This window comes from Urocitellus parryii, chromosome 5, assembly GCF_045843805.1.
Source record: "Urocitellus parryii isolate mUroPar1 chromosome 5, mUroPar1.hap1, whole genome shotgun sequence".
NCBI lineage: Eukaryota > Metazoa > Chordata > Mammalia > Rodentia > Sciuridae > Urocitellus > Urocitellus parryii.
This window is the reverse complement of record NC_135535.1, coordinates 97,437,974-97,462,170: the sequence shown is the minus strand read 5'-3', so window position 1 is coordinate 97,462,170 and position 24,197 is coordinate 97,437,974. Positions and strand designations below refer to the sequence as shown.

The 24,197-nt window shown below is 36.9% G+C and overlaps 1 protein-coding gene across 1 annotated transcript in view; it reads right to left on the bottom strand.

Moving 5' to 3' along the window:
• Nucleotides 1-14,246: 14,246 nt before the first annotated feature.
• Lrp6 (LDL receptor related protein 6) overlaps nt 14,247-24,197 on the bottom strand; it is a 180,430-nt gene continuing 170,479 nt past the window's right edge. Inside the window, exons 21-23 of the mRNA XM_026412107.2 lie at nt 23,632-23,768; nt 22,167-22,264; nt 14,247-19,610 (exon numbers count right to left, since the gene is read on the bottom strand). Coding sequence (XP_026267892.1) covers nt 19,316-19,610; nt 22,167-22,264; nt 23,632-23,768 — 530 coding nt within the window. The 3' untranslated portion in view covers nt 14,247-19,315. The remainder of the gene's footprint in view (nt 19,611-22,166; nt 22,265-23,631; nt 23,769-24,197) is intronic.

Genomic DNA, 24,197 nt, shown 5'->3' with positions numbered 1-24,197 from the left:
TGTCATCATGGAATATTCATTGTCCAATGGTGGTCCTGTGCACATCAGTCTCAGCAGAGACTACAGGAAAAAATTAAAATGTAAACAGCAGTCCTGTGACTCAAAAAGGCATGGGGAGAGGCTTTGGGCCTCTCTGACTCACAAGACACAGATGCATGGTCTTGGGCTTTGACGTTGATGATTTTCAGGTCCTTCACTGAGTGTGGGAAGAAGTCTATAAAGATAAGTGGTCATTCTGCTTTCAAACATTCAGAACGAAAACCATCCTCCTGCTTCTGTTAGCTCCTTTGGAGATGTCTGCTGACCTCACAAGGATGAAATGCTAAATCATGCACATGTTTACTTTTTAGTTTCTAGTACTATTTATTTTTTAAACTACACTTGGAATGGTCTAAAAAAATGACATTTCAAGCCTACCTTTAGGAAGATGCTGTTATTTGTATTAGCAGACATAGCTGAAAGAAATTCTTAAATTTACTGTGTCCACTAGTTTGGGGGAGATACAGCTATAGATGCCTTTTTGAGCCACTTTTCTCAAAACATTTTCTGGCAGTTTGAAAGACTTCAATTTAGAACAAAAGCACCATCCCCTTGGCCTTCAACCTGCATCTCCCTGATATACCTCTATTTCACAAGGCCTCTGGAACCTCCTTTATTATTCTTGGTGGTAGCATAATGATTAGTAGCTGGTAAAATAAACACATAGAAAGACTACTGTGGAAAGAGTGTCTTTTGGGTTAACATAATAGTAATGATACGAGGGTTTCTGTGAAGATCGAATGAGTTAATTTACATAAAGTGGAACAGACCTTGATAGTGTTAAGTGATTGCTTATGTTCCTTAATATGTGTGAGCCCTCCACTAAGCCAAAAATGTACTCTTCTCTCAAAGCAGTCACTGATTTTCTGAAATGGATACTGTTCAGAATGAAGATTTTTAATAAGTGAAATATGTTTTCAATAGTGTTTAAGTCATGCTTTTAAAAAATACTATCATATGATAGGGTCTTACACATTTCTGGATTTCCAGCACCTATGATACAACCTGACATAAAATAGATGCTTAACAAAACTCTGATAAACAAAAAAAATAAATAAGTCAATCAGACATACTTTCAGATTCAAGGGGAAGCTGGTTTCCAATAACTTATCACAATGAAGTGCGTTATTCTTCTATTCTGTCATGTGAAAGTCACAAATGTTAGGAATAAAGGAGTCTATTTACAGATGGAGACGCCAAAGACTTCTCCTTCTCCTCCTTTAATCTAACCATGCCAACCTATTTTCCATTTCCAAAATGCAGTATGCAACCTTGCACTTGGAGCCTTCAGAATGAGTGATGTTCTCTCTGCTTGAATGTCCTTGCCTGCCTGCCTCCTTTCCCCCTAATCCAAAAGACTCCAGCCCATCTTTCCAAATTTACTACTTAATTTCTCCCCTGAACCATTTACTAACTCTGCCTTGAATATCATGGGGGCTCTATTTGGATGAGTTTCCTCCTATAAATGTTCCAAAACCCTCTGCATATATATGTTATACTTAACACAAGTATACCACAAGAACTGATTTTTCCCAGTCTTTCTCAGAGGATTATAAACTCTTGTAAACAGCATTATATCTAGTTTAGCTTTGTATATCTAATGCCAGGCACATTTCTGGCACATAACTGCAGAACCATACCCTAGCCTTGCTTCTATTGCTTGTAAATCAATATATGACTGGAGTATGGCCCAAGATATGCGTAGTCATTACAAGTTCTCCAAGTCTTTCCAATATCATCTGCAGCTTCTAGTCAAGATGAAGTGGTAGTGATCAGATTTCATTTCCTTTCTTGAACCAACTAAATAACAGACAAAATAAATGAAACAAGAATTTTCAAGACATTGGCATTATTACCACCTGGACAGGTGAGAAACTAAGTGAGCTCATACTTTTGTTCTAGAGTATTGCACATTCAGTTTCTGGGCCATGTTAGAGAGAGGGGAACCCACTCAGGGGTCAGCAGTCTTTCTCAGTGGAGCAGGGAGAGCTGGGAGTCCAGGAGGGCCAAAGCAGCCAATGTGTGCAGGGAAGATAAAGGAGAAAAGACTGGCACATGACACTCCAGACGTGCAGATGGTTCCCTTTAAGTCTAGAGGTGAGTACTGATCAGTACATGCATGTGAAGAAATTACCCACAGCTTGGGAAAGAACCTCCTGAAAATATTTATAGGAATATTCTCCAAACTTACACAGAACAGGAGTAGTACCTATTTCAGCAACATGTTGAATACTCAAAAGAATTTCTCCTCAGAAATGTAAAAAAAAAAAAAAAAAAATTAGTCTTAAACACTCTTCTGCCTGCTCAGTAGAGACTAAGACCAAAATTGAAAGGATTAAATTTATCTAGTAACTCAATTACATATCAGAACAAAATTTAATAAGTTTATAGGATTGCCAAAAATATCCAACACCCAACAGATAACTTACAATGTCTGGCATATAATAAAAAAAATTACAAGGAATGCAAAGAAGCAGGAAAATGTGATCCTAATAATGAGGGGGGATATCAGGCTAGTGATGTAGTTTAGTAGAACATTTGCAGGGCATGAACATTTGCTCTGGCTTCAAACCCCAGAACCACCAAGGAAGAAGAGAGGTGGGGACATAGAAACCAAGAAAACCACTCTAGAAATAACACCACTTATAAAATTATTAGATAAGGGCACTAAAACTGTTAACTGTAGTCCGTGCATTCAATAAGCCAGAGGAATGATGGAATATGTAAAGTACACATTATAAACATGACTAAAACCACACTTGCAGAGCTGAAATCTATAGTACCTCAGAAGAAAGTACACTGGGGTGCATTAATAGCAGATTAGACATTACAGAAGAATAGACAAGTAATTTGAAGACATAGCAATAGATCCAAAATAAAAGCAGGGGGAAAAAACCAAAGCAACAGTAAATCATAGGACTTCATGTGATCCTGGGGACTGAACCAAGGGCCTTGGGTAGGCCAGGCAAGTGCTCAACCACTGAGCTGTAACCCAAACCATAGGACTTCTAATGGCCTAATGTGTTTGTAAGCAGAGTGAAGTTTCCAGATCTCACAGAAAACTGTAAATCCACAGAACCCCCAAAACTTAGTGAGTGACAAGCACAAAACACATGTTGAAAATGACACCCAGGTACATCACAATTGCTCAAAACCAGTGATAAGGGGGAAAATAATCTTAAAAATAACCAGAGAAAAATGTGTATTGTATACAGAAAAACAAAAACTCAAATGATAGCAAACTTCTTGGGAGACTATATAAGAAAATAGAGTAAACCTCTCTTGTGTGTGTGTGTGTGTGTGTGTGTGTGTGTAAACCCCCCTTTAAACGCAGAATTCTATACCCAGCAAAAAGATGGTTTAAAAATGAAGATAAAGTAAGGTGCAGTGGTGCACATCTGTGATCCTAACTACTGGGCAGGCTGAAGCAGGAGGACATAAGTTTGAGCCCAGCCTGGACAACTTAGCAAAATCCTGTTTCAAAATAAAACCCTAAAAGGGACTGGGGAGGTAGCTCAGTGATGGAGTGCCCTGGGTGCGTCCCAAGTACAAAAAGAAAAGAAAAAAAAAAGAAAAGTGCAGCATACCAGAATTTGTTACAGGCACTAGACTAGTACTTTAGCAGAGGGAAATTTGTAGCAGTAAACAGCTACATTAGGAAAGGACAGTCATTCATTAATTACTTAAGCTTGCAATTTATTTATTTTTGGACTTGGGGATTGAACTCAGGGCACTTAACCACTGAGCCACCTCCCCAATACTTTTTTTGTATTTTATTTAGAGAGAGGGTTTCACTGGTTGCTTAGGCCCTCTCTAAGTTGCTGAGGCTGTCTTTGAACTCATCATCCTCCTGTCTCACCCTCCTAAACTGCTGAGATTATAGGCATGCACCACCGCACCCAGCTTAAGCTTGCAATTTAAACTAGAAAAAGCACAAGAAAGGTATGAGAAAGGAAGTTAAAAAGGAGAATCAAAGAGCAGACTATGAAAAAACAATGAAACGAAAAGTTGATTTGTTAGATCAATAAAACCTCCAGCCTGGCTGATTGCGGGCGGCGGGGGGGCGGGGAAACAAACCAAAACCAAAAAAAATGAAGGTCCAAAATTATTGGAATGAAAGAAGTAATATCTCTAGGTTCTACAGATAATAAAAGGATAGTAAGAGAACACTATAAATATTTTCATGCAAAAATTCAACAACAGATGAAATGGTCACATTTCTTGTAAGACAGAAACTAGCAAAGCTCACTCAATGAAAACAGATTTGGGGGCCAGGCATGGTAGCACACAGCCCCCCTCCCCCATTCTATGGGAGCTGAGGCAGAAGGATCCCAAGTTCAATGCCAGTATGGGCAATTTAACAAGGTCTTGTCTCAAAATAAAAAGGGTTGGGGGCTGGTGTTGTGGCTCAGTAGTAGAGCACTTACCTGGCACGTGCAAGGTACTGGGTTTGATTCTCAGCACCACATAAAAATAAAGTATACAATTTGCTGTTTAAAAAATATAAAGCTCAAACTTCTGAAAAAATAAAATAAAAAGGGCTGGGTGTGTAGCTTAATGGTAGAGCACCCCTGAGTTCAATCTCCAGTACTTGGAAAAGAAAAAAAATAAAATGAGGCTGGGGATGTAGCTCAGAGGTAGAGTGCTTGCTGAGCATAAGTGGGGTCCTGGATTTGATCTCTAGCACAAGAAAGAAAGGAGGGAACGGAGAGAGGAAGAGAAATGTTATAATATTTCAGTAGTTTCTTCAAAGTTTAGCATAAAATAAACATCTATATTGTGACTCCTCTATTTCACTGCTAGGAAGTCACTCAAAGAAAAGGAACACAGACTGAAATTTGTAATATATACAATAGCTTTATTTGTTAAAATCCAAACAGAAAACAATTCAAATGTCCATGATCAGAATAATGTACAAGTAAATTATGGCACATCCATACAATGGAATATTATCCAATGATAAAGACAAGTGACTATTGCTATATGCTGTCACACAGATGAATCTCAAAATAATTACACAAAGTAAAAGATACTAAAAAGAAAGCATGTACTATGTAAATTTATTTCTGTAGAATTCTAGAAAAAATGTAAACAAAATGACAGAAAATAGATCATTGTTGCCTAGGGACAGGAAGGAATGGGAAGAAGGGATTTAAGAGGCATGAGTATTCTGGAGTGATAGAACTGCTCTTTATCTTGATTATTTTATTGTTTCATGGGTGTATGTAAACATTACAAAACCTGTCACTGCGTATGTCATACTCATGCGTTTATTGTATGTCATTTATAGCTCTTCAAGGCTGTTATAAATTTTTCCAAGTTAAAGGTCAAGTGAAAACATTTGCAGACAATCAAAAGTAGAATTTCTCACGAGCAGACCAACAGTAGAAGCTATATCAAAGGAAATTTCCAGCCTGAAGGAAAATTATACTAGATGGAGGAACACCAAAAAATATGTGGGTAAATAAAAATATTTTTCTTATATTTAAACTTCTTTAAAAGATAACTGACCATTTAAAAAAGCATGAATAGGGGCTGGGGATGTGGCTCAAGCGGTAGCGGGCTCGCCTGGCATGTGTGCGGCCCGGGTTCGATCCTCAGCACCACAAACAGACAAAGATTTTGTGTCCTCCAAATACTAAATAATAAATATTAAAAATTCAAAAAATAAAAAATAAAAAGCATGAATAACAACACTTGATATTCACAGCATGTGAAGAAAAATTTATGACAATAAAAAATAAATAAATAAAAGACAAGAGAGCATTCTGGTAAGATGGTAAAGTAGGAAGCACCAGAAATCTGGAACCCATCTAAACAACACTGGCAGAATCTATCTGGTGTAACTAACTATATGGGAACTCTGGAGTCTATTAAAGACTTGCAACATCCAGGGGAAGGCTTCCACAGGCAAACAGCAGCTAACTGACATTTCAACTCTGAACAAACTGACATTTATGTATCTCCTTTCCATGGAAAGGAATGGCACACTGGTTCCTGGAACAGTTTGCACATAGCTTGGGGTAACCAAGAGGGAAACAAAAGGATCTCATCCTCCCATTATCAGGGATCTGTGCTCTGGCTGTTGGGTGCTTTGGTCACAGAGGTGCAAAGAGAGGGGGCAGTCACTGTCTTTGCTTCCCCCACCCAAGTTGGTTACAAGCCCCTCTGGCTCTGACTGAAATGATTTTCAAGAAATTAAATTGGCCTGAACCTCTTTTTTTTTTCCTCCCCATCATTTCTCTCTTTTTCCCAGTAAGAAACCAAAGAAGAAAAGACGGGGACATTCAAAGGCAACTGTATATACTGGGAAGATTAAAAAGAAAAAAAGTGACCTTGCATATCCACAGGGAGGCACAGACTCAAAAGATTCAAGAAGATCTTAAGGTTACACCTCAGGCAGATCCATGGCAGAGGCAGCCTACAGTAAAAAGGAAAACAAGCAAAAACAAAAACAACCCCACCAAACACTAGGGAGAGGGCCAGTCTAATTTCCAGAAACACCACATTATCAGACTCAGAAGTCTAGTTTTTTTTTGTTTTTTTGTTTTTTTTTATTATTGTTGGTTGTTCAAAACCTTACATAGTTCTTGATATATCACATTTCACACTTTGATTCAAGTGGGTTATGAACTCCCATTTTTACCCCATATACAGGTTGCAGAATCACATCGGTTACACTTCCATTGATTTACATATTGACATACTAGTGTCTGTTGTATTCTGCTGCCTTTCCTATCAGAAGTCTAGTTTTTAATAACAAAATTGCTAGACATATGAAGAAAATTTGACTCAAAGGGAAAAAATAGGTCTGGGGATGTAGCTCTGTGGTAGAGTGTGTACTTAGCATGTAAAAGACACCGTGGATTCAATTTGCAGCACCAAGAAAGAAAAAAATTCAACAGAAGCCAATCACAATAAAGATTCAATGCAGGTCTACTAGACAGACTTTCAGACTACTATGTCAAAGATGTTCAAAAAACTAATGCCGGGCACAGTGGCACATGCCTGTCTGTAATCCCAGCAGCTTGGGAGGCTGAGGCAGGAGGATCACAAGTTCAAAGCCAGCCTCAGCAAAATCGAGGTGCTAAGGAACTCAGTGATACCCTGTCTCTAAATAAAACACGAAATAGGGCTGGGGATGTGGCTCAGTGGTTGAGTGCCCCTGGGGTCAATCCCTGGCATCCCCCACAACCAGCTTCCCCCCCCAAAAAAAAAGGCGTTCAAAGAACTAAAGAAAGACATAGAGAAAGCCAAGAATATGAAGTATCAACAAAACAGAAATATCAATATTTCTGTCAACCTAAAAAAGAAGCCAAAAAGAAATTCAAAAGGTGACAGTACAAATACTGAGAAGTACAAATACTGAGAAGAAAAATTTACTAGATGAATTTAAAGGCAGATTCGAGCAGGTAAAAGAAATATCAGTGGACTTCGAGATAGGATGAAGGAAATTACTGAGTCTCAGAAGCAGAAAGAAGGACTGAAGGGCTGGGGATGTGGCTCAACTGGTAGCGCGCTTGCCAGGCATGCGTGCGGCCCGGGTTCAATCCTCAGCACCACATACAAACAGAGATGTTGTGTCCGCCAAAAACTAAAAAATAAATATCAAAAAATTCTTTCTCTCTCTCTCTCAAAAAAAAAAAAAAAAAAGAAGAGAAAAAGAACTGAAGAAAGGCGTACAGAGCATAATGCTATGTGAGACCCATCAGTGGGCCAACATGCTCATTGGGGACTGACTACCAGAAGAAAGAAAGGGGCAGAAAGAACACTGGAAGAAATAATGGTTGAAAACTTCCCAGATTTGATGAAAGATGTGACTATATGCATCCAAGAAATGGCTCGCACCTGTAACCCCAGCAGCTCAGGTGGCTGAGGTAGGAGGATCTTGAGTTCAAAGCCAGCCTCAGCAACTTATCAAGGCCCTAAGCAACTCAGGGAGACTCTGTCTCTAAATAAAATATAAAAAATGGGCTAGGGGATGTGGCTCAGTAGTTAAGCACCCCTGGTAAAATCTCTGGTACAAAAAAAAAAAAAAAAAAAAAAAGAAAGAAACCTTTGGATACATACTAATAAAAATTTGAGACAGAGAATCTTGAAAGTAACAAGAGAGAAAGGACTCATCACTGACCCTCAGTCAGGCCATCAGCAGGTTCCTCAGGAAATTTGGAGAACAGGAAGAAAATGGGCCAATATATTCAAAGTTCTACAATTTAAAAATCCTGTTCATCAAGAGTCCTACATTCAGCAAAACTATCTGCCAAAAATGACAGGGAAAATAATTCTCAGATAAAAGCCAGAGAGGGGTTAGTTACCACTAGACCATTCTGAATGAAGTGCTAAAGGGAGTCCTATGCAGGGTAAGATATAAGGACACTAGACAGTAACTTGCCACCCTAAGAAGAAATAAAAGAGCTCACAAAGGTAAATATAAAGGTAATTATAAAAGCTATTATTGTGACAATGACTCAGACCTCCACTTTTTACTTTGTACGTAATCTAAGAGACTAATACTTTTAAAACAGTTTATATTTTGGGGGCACACATCCATAAAGATGGAACTTTGTGAAACAGCAGAAAAAGAGCAGTTTTGGGTATGTCATTGGAGTTGAGCTGCTATAAATAAAAATCAGAGTGTTATAACTTTAGGATATTAAATGTAAAGTCCGGTGTAGCAATGGAGGTTACAAAGAAAAATGGCTACAGAATATATACAAAAGGAAATGAGAAATTAAATGTTTTTACTAAAAAAAAAAATCAACACAAAAGATTGTAACACAGGAAATGAGGATGGGGAAAAGCTACAAGACATATCACAAATCTCAAATGACAGATGCAAGTCCTTTTTTGTTACTTTAACTGTAAATGTATTAAATTCTGTTAGTCAGCTTTTCATCCCTGTGTCCAAAATACTTGATAAGAGCAACTTAGAGGAGGAAAAGTTTATTTTGGGTCCCAGTTTCAGAGGTTTAGTCCATGGTGAGCCAACTCCACTTCCTTGGGCCAGAGGAGAGGTAGAACATCGTGGCAGAAGGATGTGGCAGAGGAAAACTACTCCGTTCATGGCAGCCAGGAAGCACAGAGAGAGGTGGGGAACAGGAAGAAGACAGATCCTTTCAGGGCACTTCCTCCTTCCTCAGTGACCCACTTCCTCCAACTAGAGCCCAGCCCCCAGAAGTCTATCCAGCTCTCCAGTGATAAAGTCAGTCTAAAAGCTCCCCCTCTGAACCTTGCTGCTTTGGGGAGCATGCTTTTTTTTTTTTTTTTTAAGAGAGAGTGAGGGGGGGGGGGAGAGAGAGAGAGAGAGAGAGAGAGAGAGAGAGAGAGAGAGAGAGAGAGAGAATTTTTAATATTCATTTTTTAGTTTTCGGCGGACACAACATCTTTGTTGGTATGTGGTGCTGAGGATCGAACCCGGGCCGCACGCATGCCAGGCGAGCGCGCTACCGCTTGAGCCACATCCCCAGCCCGAGGAGCATACTTTAAACACATGAGCTTTACGGAGGACAATCCAGATCCTAACCAGAACACTAAGGACAGAAATTAAAAAGATTTAAAAGTAGGGTCCAACTATATGCTATCTATAAGAGACTCAATTTAAATCCAAAGACATAAATAGACTGAAATTAAAAGGATGGAAAAGGCATTTCATGCAAATAGTAACCAAAAGAGAGCATGGGTGGCTATACTAATAGCAGACAAACTAAACTTTGAATCAAAAAATGTTTCAAGAGACAAAGGACATTATTGTTAAAAAAGTTCAATACAGCAAGAAGATATATAAATTTTTGTTATGGTTGTTATTTGGAATCAAACCCAGAGCTCATGCATGTTAACCAAGTGCTCTACCACTAAGCTGCATTCCCAAACCTTTTTTTTTTTTGTTTTGAGACAAGTTCTTGCTGAATTGTAGAGGCTAGCCTTGAACTTGCAATCCTCCTGCCTCAGCCTCCTGAGTAGCTAGCATTACAGGTCAAGACACACCAATTTTAAACATTTATGTTTAACAGGATCATCAACATATAGGAAGTAAAAACCAACAGAATCTAAGGGATAAATAGTTCTAAAATAATAGTTGGAGACTTCAACATTCTACTCTCAATAATGAATAGAACAATCAGAAAATAAGCCAATAAATAATTTAACATAATAAACTATACCTAACAGATATATACAGAAGACTCTATCCAATAACTGATGGTTGCTGTGGAAAAAAAGTTTTGTGGTAATTCCTCAAAAAATTAAAAAAAGAGTTACTACCTGATACAGCAATCACACTTCTCAGTGTAATTCTCATAAGAATAGAAAGCAGAAATTTGAATAGATATTTGTATATCCATGTTTGTGATAGCATTATTCCACAATAGCTAAAACACAGAAGCAACCTAATTGCCCATTAATGGATGAATGAACAAAATGTGGTATGTATACCCAGTGGAATATTACTTGGCCTTAAAAAGGAGATTCTAACATAATTCTTCAACACATATGAACCTTGAGAATATTATAACAAGTGAAATAAGCCACTCACAAAAGGACAAATACTGGATGTTTTTACTTATAGAGGTACACAAAGTAGTAGAATCAGAGATTTAAAATAGAATGGTGGTTGGCAGAGGCTAGGGAAAGAAAGTCACGAGTAGTTATTGTTTAATGAATGTATAGAGTTTCAGTTTTATAAGATGGAAAGAGTGCTGGGCGCAGTGGTGTATGCCTGTAATCTCAGAAACTCAGTAGGCTGAGGCAGGAGGATCACAAGTTCAAGATCAGCCTCAGGGTTGAGGATGTGGCTCAAGCAGTAGCGCGCTCGCCTGGCATGCTTGCGGCCTGGGTTCCATCCTCAGCACCACATACAAACGAAGATGTTGTGTCTGCCGAAAAACTAAAAAATAAATATTAAAACTCTCTCTCTTAAAAAAAAAAAAAAAAAAAAGACCAGCCTCAGCAACTTAGTAAGACCCTGTCTCAAAAATGTTTAAAAAGGCTCAAGATGTGGCTCAATGGTTAAGCACCCCTGGGTTCCATCCCTGCCACCCCCCAAAAATAAAAAAATAAGGTTATAGAGATGGATGACAGGATGCTACAGAACTTTATGGACAAAATATATTGTTGCTTTGTTGTTGTTGTTGTTTGGTCTTTTGGTCATTGGGAGCATGTCCTCAGGATGGTAGGACTTCTGACACTTCTTCTCTCTTCTTTTGCTTTGTAGTCATGAGGTGAATTACTGACATGCACTGCTGGCATGATGTGCTTTCTTGTTACAGGCCCAGAAGTAACAGGGACAACTGATCATGTTCTGAAATCTCTAGAACTGCAAGCCAAAATAAAACTTTTCTCTTTATAAGTTGATTATCTCAAGGACTTTGTTATAGTAACAGAAAGCTAACATAGTTTGATCATTATGGAATTTTAAAATAACACATGGTACAGAAATGCCTGAGTCTCACATGTACCAGGCAAGTGCTCTACACTGAGTTACATCCCCAGCCCAATTAAGCACATTTTTGTGTGATTCATGTTTCAAAGAAGAAACAAGTAAAATCAGAAAATATTTGAACTGAATTATAATGAAAATATCAACATCTATGGGATATAGCTAAAGTAAGCTGGGAAGGAAATGTTTACCTTTAAGTGTTTACATCAGAAAAGAGAGGTCTAAAATCAGGGACTTCAGCTTCCATCTTAAGAAGCTAGCAAAATTAACTCAATGTAAGTAAAAGGAAGGAAATGAGTAGAAATTATTGAAGTAGAAATGAACATATAAGAGAGGAAAAGCAACTACTATGAGATGATTTCTTGAAAAGCTAAATAATACTAATATTCCTATAGTTTGACTAATCCAGATAAAAGAAAAAAAGGAGAATCTTTTTTCTCTACTTCTCCTAGGTTCATGACCAAAGTCTCTACAACAAACGGTAGATTAATAAGAGGAAACCACCAAATGTATGTAATATGTCTCACGTGACAAACGTTATTATAAAGAAAATGAAGACCCAGGGCTGGGGATACAGCTCAGCTGGCAGAGTGTTTGCCTAGCATGCACAAGGCCTTGGGTCCAATCCCAAGCACCACAAAAATAAATAAATGAATAAATACTGAAAGAAACAGGAGTAGATAGTTGTGGAAAAACATGACAGAGCACAAATGATATGATCTAACAGTAATCTGGGGAAAGTTAGCAAGTCCTGTTAGTTTAGAGACCCTATGTCTTCAAAGATAAGAATGTTCCTTTCCTCTGGTTAAAGGGAGGGACCTGCCTCAGTGGAAGATCAGAAAATACTGCCTGGATATTTCCCCCCCCCTTGATTCAAGGGAAGAAATGAGGGAGTTTCAGAGAGACCATTCTTGAATAGAGACTATTCTTGAATTCTCTCAGCTTAAAATATTCAGTATGCAAAGGTGCCATATTTGGGGGTTACTGTGCTCTGAACCCCAAAGACACACATTATCAATATCAGAAATGAAAACTAATATTAAAAAGATAAGGGATACACTTTATGTCAAAAATTCCATAACTTAGATGAAATGGACAAATTCCTTGAGACACAAGTTACTAAAACTGACATAGGAATAGAATATATCTAGTGGAGAAATTGTTATTAAAAGCTCTCAAAGTAATCACTCCCGTCTGTTACAGAGCCTGTGATGTAAGATGGGCATGGGGTTGTCTGGATTTCAAAAGGTGTTAATTCCTTTGGCAAGCAGAGCCAGGACCCAGGGGAAAAGAGGCATCCAGTAGGGATCTGCATGGAATAGAATACCACACAGGTATCTGGGCTCCAGCAGACTTGACTTTACACCTGGCTCCTTGAATGCCTCATGTGAAAGGCCCTCTCTAGACTTGGTGGAGGAACTGATCAATGATGAGAGTTGCTCAGGCAACTACACTAGAGACTACAACTAAGAAATAAATACCAAGAGAATGAATTCAGGTATGCCTTGACAACTGATTAGAACCTAACATTAGAATCTAGATCTCTGTCCAAGTACCAACTGCCAACCTGTTTTTGACCAAAATACTGCACTGGAGGTTTTCATGCTCAAATCTGACATTTCCTGTTAAATTTGGTCATTAATCACTTGGTGGTGGTGGTAGAGGAAGACAACAGTGCCTGGTGTACAGTAGATGCAGGTAAAAAGTTACTAAAAATTGTCTTTTATTTTAGTCTCTTTGTTGGGGGAAACCATTTATCTATTGTGACTAATCTTAATTTGCAAATGCAAATCTCAAGCAGAAAATCTTCCAAATAGTGAAAAGGAATTGTGCAGAATGCATAATGGTATAAATGATGAGAGATCTGACCACATTAATTTGTCATATGAATTAAAGTTACAGAAACAAGACAAACAGGATCTGGGAATATAGTTCAGATGGTAGAGGGCTTGCCTTGCACACACAAGGCCCTGGTTTCAATCCCCAGCACCACCAAAAGAAAAAAAAAAAGACAACCATATTCAAGGCAATGAAAATAAAAAGGACCGTGTAAAAATCTATCTGGGGAAAGGGCACAAACCACATTTTAGGGTTTTTCCCATTCTTGAGACCATCTTCAATTCAGGCAAACCAATCAGAGTTCTGCCTGTCTGATTTAACTGGGAATGGCATGGTTTGTATAGCTTTTCCCTTCAGGGGAAAGAATACAAGTCAGCAAACACCAGGGTAAGCATACTTGGTCATACTAGATCCATTTTACACTTTCGACATTTGAGGTCTACTACTACAAATAAAACAAGTAGCTTTTTCCCTGGCTATCAAACCAGTATACCAAGACTCAAGCCAGAACCTGGTAGTTCAGGTTCCTACTGGCTTACCACAACCCACCCTCATGGAAAGTGTTATATATCATACTGGGCTCTACATCAGGACAAGTAATGTTCACTTTATAAGCAGATGTAGGGGAATGGAAGAGGACTGCTTAGAGTCCACATCAGGACTCTTTCCAGTTCAGTGAAAGCAAGAGCAGTCCTGAAGCACAGCTTTTTTTCCTCCTTCTCTGTTACCACTCACCGTCAGCGCTGACAAGGGCAACAGACCTCAAGTCTTGTCTTTTCTAGGGCAATAGAAATCTAGAAGAAATACAGCCAATTACAGCTGGGTTTTGTTGTATTTGAAACATAGGAATCTTATTCATATCACAGCAAAGCACACCATCTACTGTTTTAATTTCTTGATGAGAATAAATGACACTTATTTTTCCACTGTTTTATTATAAAAATCAACATTTCATTTGTTACAATTCAGCTTATTGAAATAATCAAAAAGGGAATCTATACAAGGTAGTTTTATACAGTTTATAATTAAAGCACTTATTTTACAAAAGGGGGAAGTGAATAAGTGGACAAGGGCTGACCAAATGTTGGCCATTATAATATAAATACATCCTTGCAAAGCACCATCGTACCAAAGTCGATGAACACAGAAACACCAGTTGACTTTAAGACAATGACAAAGATTAAAGCTTAAGAAAAAATTTTAAAACATAAAGGATAAACATCTGAAAGCAGCACCAGATCCTTCACTTGCAAGTAAGGCTAGTCCAGTTTAAGCTTCATGGTATCCTCTTTCCTCTTCTTAAATTTCCCTCACTAACCCAGATAATTAACTTCATGTAATAGTGGAACTAACAATACTTGCTTTACTTTCTTTTTAGTACCCATATTGAGGCATTAATATATTGATACATATCTATATCCCCTGCCCTTATATGATTAAAAAACAAAATAACCCAAATGGACAGTTAAAAAAAAGCATGTTATCTATATTCTTTGGTGTTAACTTCTGGGCAAAGTCTACGTGACAGTGGGAAGTCTAACAGTTGGCTTATGTTAGGTCCATATTTCACTCCTGAGTACAAGCAACCACTTAGTTTGTAGATTAAGAATGCCTTGTGAGGAAAACAGTATAGTTTACCTGGATTTAAAGGGGGTGAAGAGTTGGGTCAATAATTTGCTTCTAAGTCATTAAGATGAACCTAAGAATCTACCTTCCCCTCCAGTCAGGTACAGGATTATTCTAATAACATGTGGAATCTAGTCAAGGAGAAACATCCTCACAATATGAATTCATAATGTCATAACTTAAATTTTTTAAAAATTAAAAACATGTACTTTTATGCTTGAGGCCCAAAGTTCTTTACTTTAAAACTCTGAGAATTTCAAAAGCCAAATTTTGAGACTAATATGATACAGTGCCATACCAGAAGCCAATAACCACACATGTTACCAGTACTTTCTAAAATTATTTGTTATTTCTCTTGGCCTATTTTAGGCTTGGGATAAGAAAAAGAACAACAAATAAAAATTAAATTTATTGAGTTTAAGAATTCTGCATAGTAAGTTTTAAACAATACTTGATTATAAACTTCTTTAGGACCTAGTCTGTGTCTACATTTAGTGTATAGTGTCAATTGTAAATCCTGAAATGCCTGTCAGTCAACTGATACTTCCACACCCATATCCATACCTCAAACTATGGATTTCTTACATTTACTAAAAGAATGGCCTATTTGGGAATGTGAGAAGTCCAAGTTTGTTGTTTCAGAATCTTGTAAGGTTTCCCCTCCAAGAAACAAAAAAAGATTTTAAAAACTACATTTATAGGAATTTAATCTAAGCAAGGTCTACATAGGGAATCAGCAGCAACCCACCTAACTGCAGAGAAGCAGCTTGCTTACAGCAAGCCTCTCCAGTTCTATTAATCATCTTTGGTATCAGGGCACACAAACAAAAGGATCTCATTACAGGTAAGGTAAGCCACAGCTACTAACTACCTGAAAAGGTCTTGGAAATGGTCTTCATTAATGTGCCTTTACAGCAAAACAAAAGATATTCCCCCCAAGGCCACTGCTACCTAAGAGATACTGGCTATTCTTACAACTTAGTATGGAATGAGTTGCCATTGTACAAATTATTGACTTAAGAGTATTTTAAAATAAGACCTGTCCACCTTAAATTCTATTGCTCAAAGCTCCCTCCTCCCAAATTACTGGCTTACTTTAGATGAAAATGTACTTTAAAGTCTTTATTTCTAATACACTATTGTCTCCCTAGAACAGTTCATGTTTTTTTTTTTTAAATATTTATTTTTTGGTTAGACACAATACCTTTATTTTATTTATTTATTTTGCTGTGGTGTTAAGGATCGAACCCAGAACTTCGCACATGCTAGGCAAGCGCTCTACCGCTGAGCCACAACCCCAGCCCTAGAACAGTCATTTTTAAACTTATTCAAGGATCATCTATCTCTTGGTGGTACATCACAAAGTGTATTTATATTAAAATTAAAGTAACAATATAATATTCTGTGTTTAACCAGATATCTTGTGACACACCATATAAAAGAGAGCCACCAAGTGCCAAAACTACAATTAAAATTTCTTGAAGAAAAATTAATACTGACAAAATTCTATCCAACAACAGGGTTTTTTTTTTTTTTTTTTCTTTTTTTCCTGTGAATGTGCCTTTCTCTAATTTCAGCAACAAAACTCCTTGGGCCACTGTTAAGAAGGACCTTAAGAAGCCAAGTCCAGAACTTTAGTGATAAAAGACCATTTCAATGTGTAGTGCACAGAAGGTATGCTGTGTGATAATTTTAATTGAATCAAAAGGAGGCATACTTTAAGATACAGGTTCAAAAGGGATACTTGTATATTTAATGACTCTAATGAAATTTTATTCATTTTTCCTCTTGAATGATGGATCTAGCAATACACCAAAATTAGAACTCCCCCCCCTTTTTTTAAATCTTTTTCTGATTTGTGGTTTCAAGTTTATTTTTTTCCTCACTTTTTCCAATTAAAGCTCTGTGTTTAACAATTAAGATGTAGTTTATTTAAGTATAACTGTCCATGTAAACTGAGAACCAACAAATCACCCCCAAATTTGATAATACTCTCATCAAAAAGGACTCTCAGAAATATTAAGAATCCATTTCAACCACCCCAGAAAGAGGATACTGAGATTAAGCTGAACTGCCTTCAAATAATTTCAAACAAATTGGCACACAAATTAGTATTTTGCAAGAAGAGGCCATTGCCATCGCAGTACAAGCATTTGGACTGAGATACAACAAGGCAATATTCTTCTTAGTTCATTATAGTGCAAGTTTCCACATGGGAAGCCCACCAGATAAAGATGCACATTAAAAATGTAAACATATAGAATTCTCAAATTCTAATTGATACCCAGTTACTGCTAACCTTTCCATCTTCATTTGTGCCCCTGTGTGTCACAGAATACAAGTTCAACGTTCATTTTGTCTTAGACTAGGAGCACTTTGTTCCACCAACAGGAAGAGTAATGTTTGTCTGACTGAAATGCAAGACACTGATGGATTACCATTTATTTATATGTAAAATCAAGCTGCCCCCAACAATCTGAGCAACATTCTGAAACCACATTTTTTCCCCTCTTTAAATTGTTTACATAGGTATTTTTTTAATTGCTTAAAAAATTACTTCACCTCTGCTAAAATTGTGAATCCTTTCTTTTATTGTTTTCTCTTGGCTCCTGAAACCCAGAGGAGCCTCTTCAGGATTGAATTTTAAAATCACTCAATGACTAACTAACCAACACCTGTAAGATAAAAGTATGCTAGTTTAAAAACACGTTTAATTTTAGCAGAGAAGTGCTAGACACAAGTAAAAAGCAGGAAACCAATTTCTGGTAAGGTGGCACAGCAGTGCTAGAATCATTCCACAGGTCAGCCCTGATAGCTGAAGATGTAGCAGCCCCAGTACCACACACGACAGCAGGTCAGACAGGGCACGGGAGAGACTTCCATCATTCCCCTCTACCCAAATTCTGACAGCTGAGAAATTTATAGTTTATCTGCTCAATTTAACCCCATTGTTAAATTTGTTAAGTTATCTCAATTCATAACGAGATAAAAGAGAACACACAAATACATGAGGTGATTATAAGAATTATTTGTGGATAATCAAAATAACCTACTATTCACAGTGGGTAACTGGAAGATATTAAACTCATGTCACACATTAGAAGAGGTATGTATGTAGACAGCATTCTGAGAAAAACTGGTCTAAAGAACATGAAAATGTCACAAATAGTTAATTAGGGCTAAACTAACAACAACAAAAAATTTTTAATATTGCTTATAACCAGAACATATTTAAATGCTTTACTCAAAAATATATATATATAAATGATTTTCATATTGTCATATGCTGAAAGTACTGCAAGGATATATGATCAATTTACAACAAAAATGTTATGATTAGATTTGTAATTTTTAAACACTGTCTATATGTGTTGTAAAAAGACATTTTAATGAGCATTAAAACAATCTTGGATGTAAAGAAGACCAATAATATGGCTAACTTTTGATCATTTATGCAAAAACAGCAGTCAAATTGAAGAGCTAAGCCTATTACAGGATGGAGCTAGTAGAAATATTAAAGTCAAAACCTAGTTTAGAAAACACCATTTAATTGATTCCTCAGATAAAAAGCTTGAATAAACCATGTTCTCTTAGCAAATGGCCTAAGTTGCTGGGGGAGGCAGCAAGGTGAAAAACATCTAGAGAAAACTTTAATTTTGATAAAGGTGTGGACTCTAAAGTAGGGACAGAAGATGTGCATATATGCAGCCCCACAACATCTCACAGACCAACAATCTTGCCTACAGTACCACCACCCAGAATGGATTCTTGTAAGTATCTTTCTTCCTTATTAAAATGGTTGGATTCGTAAGAGAAAACAAAGCCCTTTGTCCACGGTTAATTTTAATTCCTTTTTTTTTTTCCCCTTGTCTCATGATTTCTTAACTTCTTGGCCCTCAAATGTTAGTTAACCTGAAGGCTATTTGGCTACTTCCAAGCATCTATGGTTTGCTGCTCTGAGATGGACTTAATTTCTTTCTAAAAAATTTTTTTTTTCATTTTTTTTGGTATCAATAAAGTCCAGACATTCCTGGTCAGTGATGCCTTTATTATTCCTGTTTCCTTTGTACTCAGTCACTTCACTGGGTTTAAGGCATGCTTTGTGTATTCAGTTTGCAAAAATAAAACTTTTAGTACAAATTTATTTTTTATACAAACTTTTATGGCACAAGCAGCAAATCTGCTATTTTAAGAAAATATATAAATATTCTTTTCTTCTGTACAAATATCTCCAGTATTCCCTACCCCATTTTATAACTTTTACTATACATGGTCTGCCTCATCCTTCTCTAATAGCTCCCTCCCCCCCTCCAGATCTCAACCAGATATGTATTTACATTTTCATGTTGGAGGCAGTCAGAGGAGGAGGGCCCCTCCTCAGGAGGAGTCTGTGCAGGGAGAGGGTGGCGGTGGGTAAAGGTGATGGGAATAGCTCCTCTCTGTGTACGGAGAAGGTGGACAGCTTTCATAGTTCTCCTCTGCTGACAAGTACTGGCTTCGGGGTGTAGGAGGTGGGGGCACAGGTTCTGAGTCATAGTTCAAGTCACTGGTATAGCCCTTGGCTGTTGCCACTGAGGTCATTCTCCGGCTAGGAGCATAGTCACTGTCACAAACATCTGTGCTGCAGGGTGTAGTGGGGGGTGCAAAGTGCCGGTAGCTATATGGCCTATAGCTGGTACAGGAAGAAAACACAGAGAAGCAGAGTTAAGTTTTATGGAAAAACAATTTTCTTTAACAGAATTCAGGGACATTAGATACAAACTTCACTTGCAATTTAAATCTGCACATTTTAAGAAGCAATTTGCAATGGTGGATTGGCAGAGGAGAAAAGAATATGCATTTTCCTATCTGCAAATAAAACATAATTAGAGGTAAGTAAAAATGGATAGAATGAGAAATCAGAGGTAAATTCAATCTAGATGTGCTTTTATATCTTCAAGTTAAACTTTATCACAAAATACAAAGGAACTATTCAAAGTTCTGCTTGGGCTGGTAAAGTGTGTGCTTGGCATAATGAAGACCTGGGTTTGATCCCTAGTACCATTTTTAAAAAAGTAAGAAATTAAAAAAAACAAAGTTATACTAAATGGTCATGAAAAATGTGTCTGTTATACATTCTGCATGTAGTGTATCCAGTAGACCTTACCAATTGCTATAGTTTTATAGCCTATGAGAAGAATGAGTTTTTCTGGATTTTACACTACAAATGGTAGCATTCCCTCAACATTCTTTAAATGCTCCATAGTTACCTGACAAATAATTTAATGATGCTTGAAGTCTTCATTTCTTTTTTAAAAAGTTGAATATTACATAATTCAGGCTGAATTTTGGTAGACAACCTAAAGGGCATATCTACCCTGTTACTATTACCACTAGTAAAGGGAAACTGCTATAATTTGGGGAAAATAGTTTTAATTCACTATAGACGGGAATACTGTCATAAGAGCAGCTTTAACTGAACCTCAAAATGTTAAATTTGAAATACTCATAGAGGACCAGTAAATTTCTAATATATATTTTCAGAAGTTTAATATATTTCTTACACTTTTTAAAAAAAATCTTTACAAGTAATCCATAGTTGCTAAATATGTAGCCTGGCTATCCAAGAAAAAGGCATTGGAACGAGAGGAACATACTTTCCTACTTTTAGATGTAAGTTCTTGTATCCTTCTATTATAAATGTGGTAATGGGTACCTTATTTCATATTTATCCCAAAGATTTATGCATAAACTTTCTCACCAAAGTGACTACAAGAGAAGGGGCAAGACCAAGAATAATTGATAGAATAATTTATAAAATACCTATTGATATGAGCACAGGAAATAGTATTCCAAGACACAAACCATCTACTGCCACTCTACCTGGTCTCAAAAGAAGTGACTTCCAGAAGACCAGAAGTTACATGACCTGCTGAGCAGGTTCTCAGAGGCTTTTAAGATGGATGTTGATAGTAGTGCTTTTGTTTCTACTTTTGTTTTGGTCCTATCAAATCAGGTGTCAAAGACTAGGTAAAATGTCCTGGCTAAGCAGTAAAAAGGCCAAATATAATTCTGCTTTTTCAAAATTCTTTTTTTAAAGTTCTGGTTGAGACAAAAATTTCATCAAATGATAAAAGACTTGATATAGAACAAACATAAATTGGGTTTAAATGAAACATGAGAAATGTTTAAATAATAACTGTTTTTGATGTAGTTATGTTTATTGTTATCAAAGTGTTTTATTCAATTTGAATTAAAGAAATTCCTTTTTCAAAATAAAAGTTTGGTTCTTTCCTTTTGTTTTTCAGTTTCTGGTCTTCAGTCTTCTGCTTTTCTGTTTTGACATTTTAGAACAAACTTGTGGCAGAAATCAACAGTATGATAAACCATAAAAACAATTAGTTCAGAGCCAAGTCTATCTCAACAGCTTTATATAATCAACTGAAATATAATTCAAATAATACTCTAAGTAGTTTCCATTGTATTTTCATCCATGTGTAAGGTTATATCTGATAAATTCAACTGAAATGCTAGGGGACATCTTATCTGAATGATCATGGGCATTTGGAGATACCCACAGACATAATACTATGTCAAGACAGAGAATATAAAGATGTTGACTTTCTGCTGGCCTTTCAAGGAAGATGGAAAAATAAGGCAGACACAATGGTAACTGACCTGTTCAATTTGCTCTATAGACTCACAAAATTAGCATAAATGTATAATTTCCCCTGTTGTGGCTTATAAATATACTTCATTTATTTTAGCCAGTCTTAATATTCTCCATACAAGAACATGAGAAATCTTTCACTCCAGATCACAATAACACATGTAAGCAAGAACTGACCTTGTACTTCTCTTAAAAGAATTTTGTGCTCTTAATACCCCTGCTGTTTGAGAGCTCACACAATTCTTTGAACAATCTTACCCCAATATTCTATCCTTAGAGCATCAATCACACATCTGACTAGTAATTTATTTTGGAATTAGTCATTTTGGTGGGTAAACACTGCCAAAGCCTGGAGTCTACTTCATTACTCTAATTGCCAGCATCTGTAACACTTTTTTAAAAATGTAAAATGCCCAGAAAGAAAAGGATTTGTGAGTAAGGTAGTCAGCATTACCAAGACAAAATGCCTATTCTCCATCTGGTGACCAACAACTGCTCATTTGGGTCTTCTTCAAGCCACAACTGGAATACTTTCCTCTAATAAGTACTTCAACTTACACTAAAAGAGGATGTACATACCTGTATGACCTATGAGTAGAAGGGCTGTTTGAAGAATATCCAAATTCCATAGTGTAATGTGATCGCTCTGTGGCAGGGGATGGTGGTGGGTTCAAAATCTAAAAAGAAAAATAATTAACATATTAAAATAATAAGCCTACTCCAGACGAGAGACTTGGATTTTCTTTTACTTTTTTTATTCCTATTGTGTTTCATTACACTTAACGTTAGCTTAACACTGATCCTTAAATATATTTAACTTTATATATTTATAATCCTTATATTTAACTTAAATAATATATTTAAGTTAAATTATTTGACTTTAAGCATGAGGTTAAATAATAACACTAATCCTTTTCCAAAGAACTGACTTCAATTAGTATTTTATGATTGTGGCTCCACTTTCCCTAAGACAATCTTATCATTGCTAAAAAGTATAAAGTGGAAAAGAAAATCTATAATCTGTGAGTTACTGGTTTAAGTTCAGCATAGCTAGGTTCTGATTTTTAAAAACTGTATACACATACAAACACACACCTTCCCTTTGCCATATTGGGGATTAAACCCAGGGGTGCTCTACCACTGAGCTTTTTTTTTTTTGGTATCAAGGATTGAACTCAGGGGCACAATCACTGGGCCACATCCCCAGTTCTATTTTGTATTTCATTTAGAAACAGGGTCTCACTGAGTTGCTAAGCATCTAACTTTTGCTGAGACTGCCTTTGAACTTGTGTTCCTCCCACCTCAGCCTCCTGAGCCATTGGGATTACAGGCATGCAGCACCTCTCCTGGCCCCAGCCCTTATTATGTTTTACTCTGAGAAAGGGTCTTACTAATTTGCAGACTCAAATCAGTACTGCAATCTTCTTGCCTCAGCCTCCCAAGTGACTGGGATTAGAGGACATGTGCCACCACACCTGGAACTTTTAAAAAATTTTTTAAACATTTAGAAAAAAATTAACAATTTAAGAGAAATTCTAGGTGTCCTTCCTCTTTTGGGAGGTCATGAAATGAAGGTACTTATTCTCTTAAGAGATACCATTTAGTATTCTATTTTTACTTGAAATGGAAAAGTAATGCCCAGTGCTTTCAAATATGCTGCTGGTCAGTGAACTTAAAAGAAATATTTATAAGCAGGAACAGTGTGGTAAATCCTTCTGAGACTTACATACTTAAATTCTTTATTAAAAAAATATTTTTACAGCTGGACATGGTGGCACACACCTGTAATCCCAATGGCTGGGGGTGGGGTGTGAGACAGAAGGATCAAGTTCAAAGCCAGGCTCAGCAACTGTCTCAAAATAAAAAAATATAAAATGGGTTGGGGATGTGGCTCAGCAGTTGAGTGCCCCTGGTTCAATTCCTGGTATCCAAAACAAGAAAACAAACCAGCAAAAAAGAAATAGTCATTGAGAACCCACAGATTAATCTAAAATGCTATTTATTTTAGTATTCAGAGAAAAACACAGCAAGATAGACTGCTTACTGCAGGGAAGTAAGTGCCTTTGGTGCTTGAAGAACTGCTTGATGATGCTCCTGTGACATGTGCTCGATCATAGGGAGGTCCACTACTTCCCCCCATGATACTGAGGGAGCTGATCATTGATTTACCTCGAGACATTCCTAACATAAAAGAGAGACAAAAACAGAAGATGAGGGGTGTGAGGAGGGAGGAGGGAAGTGCTGGGGAGTGATACTGGCCAAACTGTATTGTTATATTGTATATATGTACAAATATGTAGCAACAAATTTCATCAATATGCGTAAATACAATTCATCTATAAAAATATGTGACAAAAACTCAGGATGAGTAAGATTATAAAAATGTATGAAATAATTTTGCTCAACACTAGGGTCCCAAACACCAATAGTTAAACAGAGACCTTCAAAGTGAGGTTTTTCAACAGCCTGGAGGATTTGAAGGAGAAAGGATGAAAGGATGGAGGTTGTCATGCATGGTAGGTTAAATAACAACATTTGTTTAAAAGGGAGAAAAAAAAATTTAGGGCCTAAACACAATGTATGGAAGATATTTCTTCACCTACTGGATGC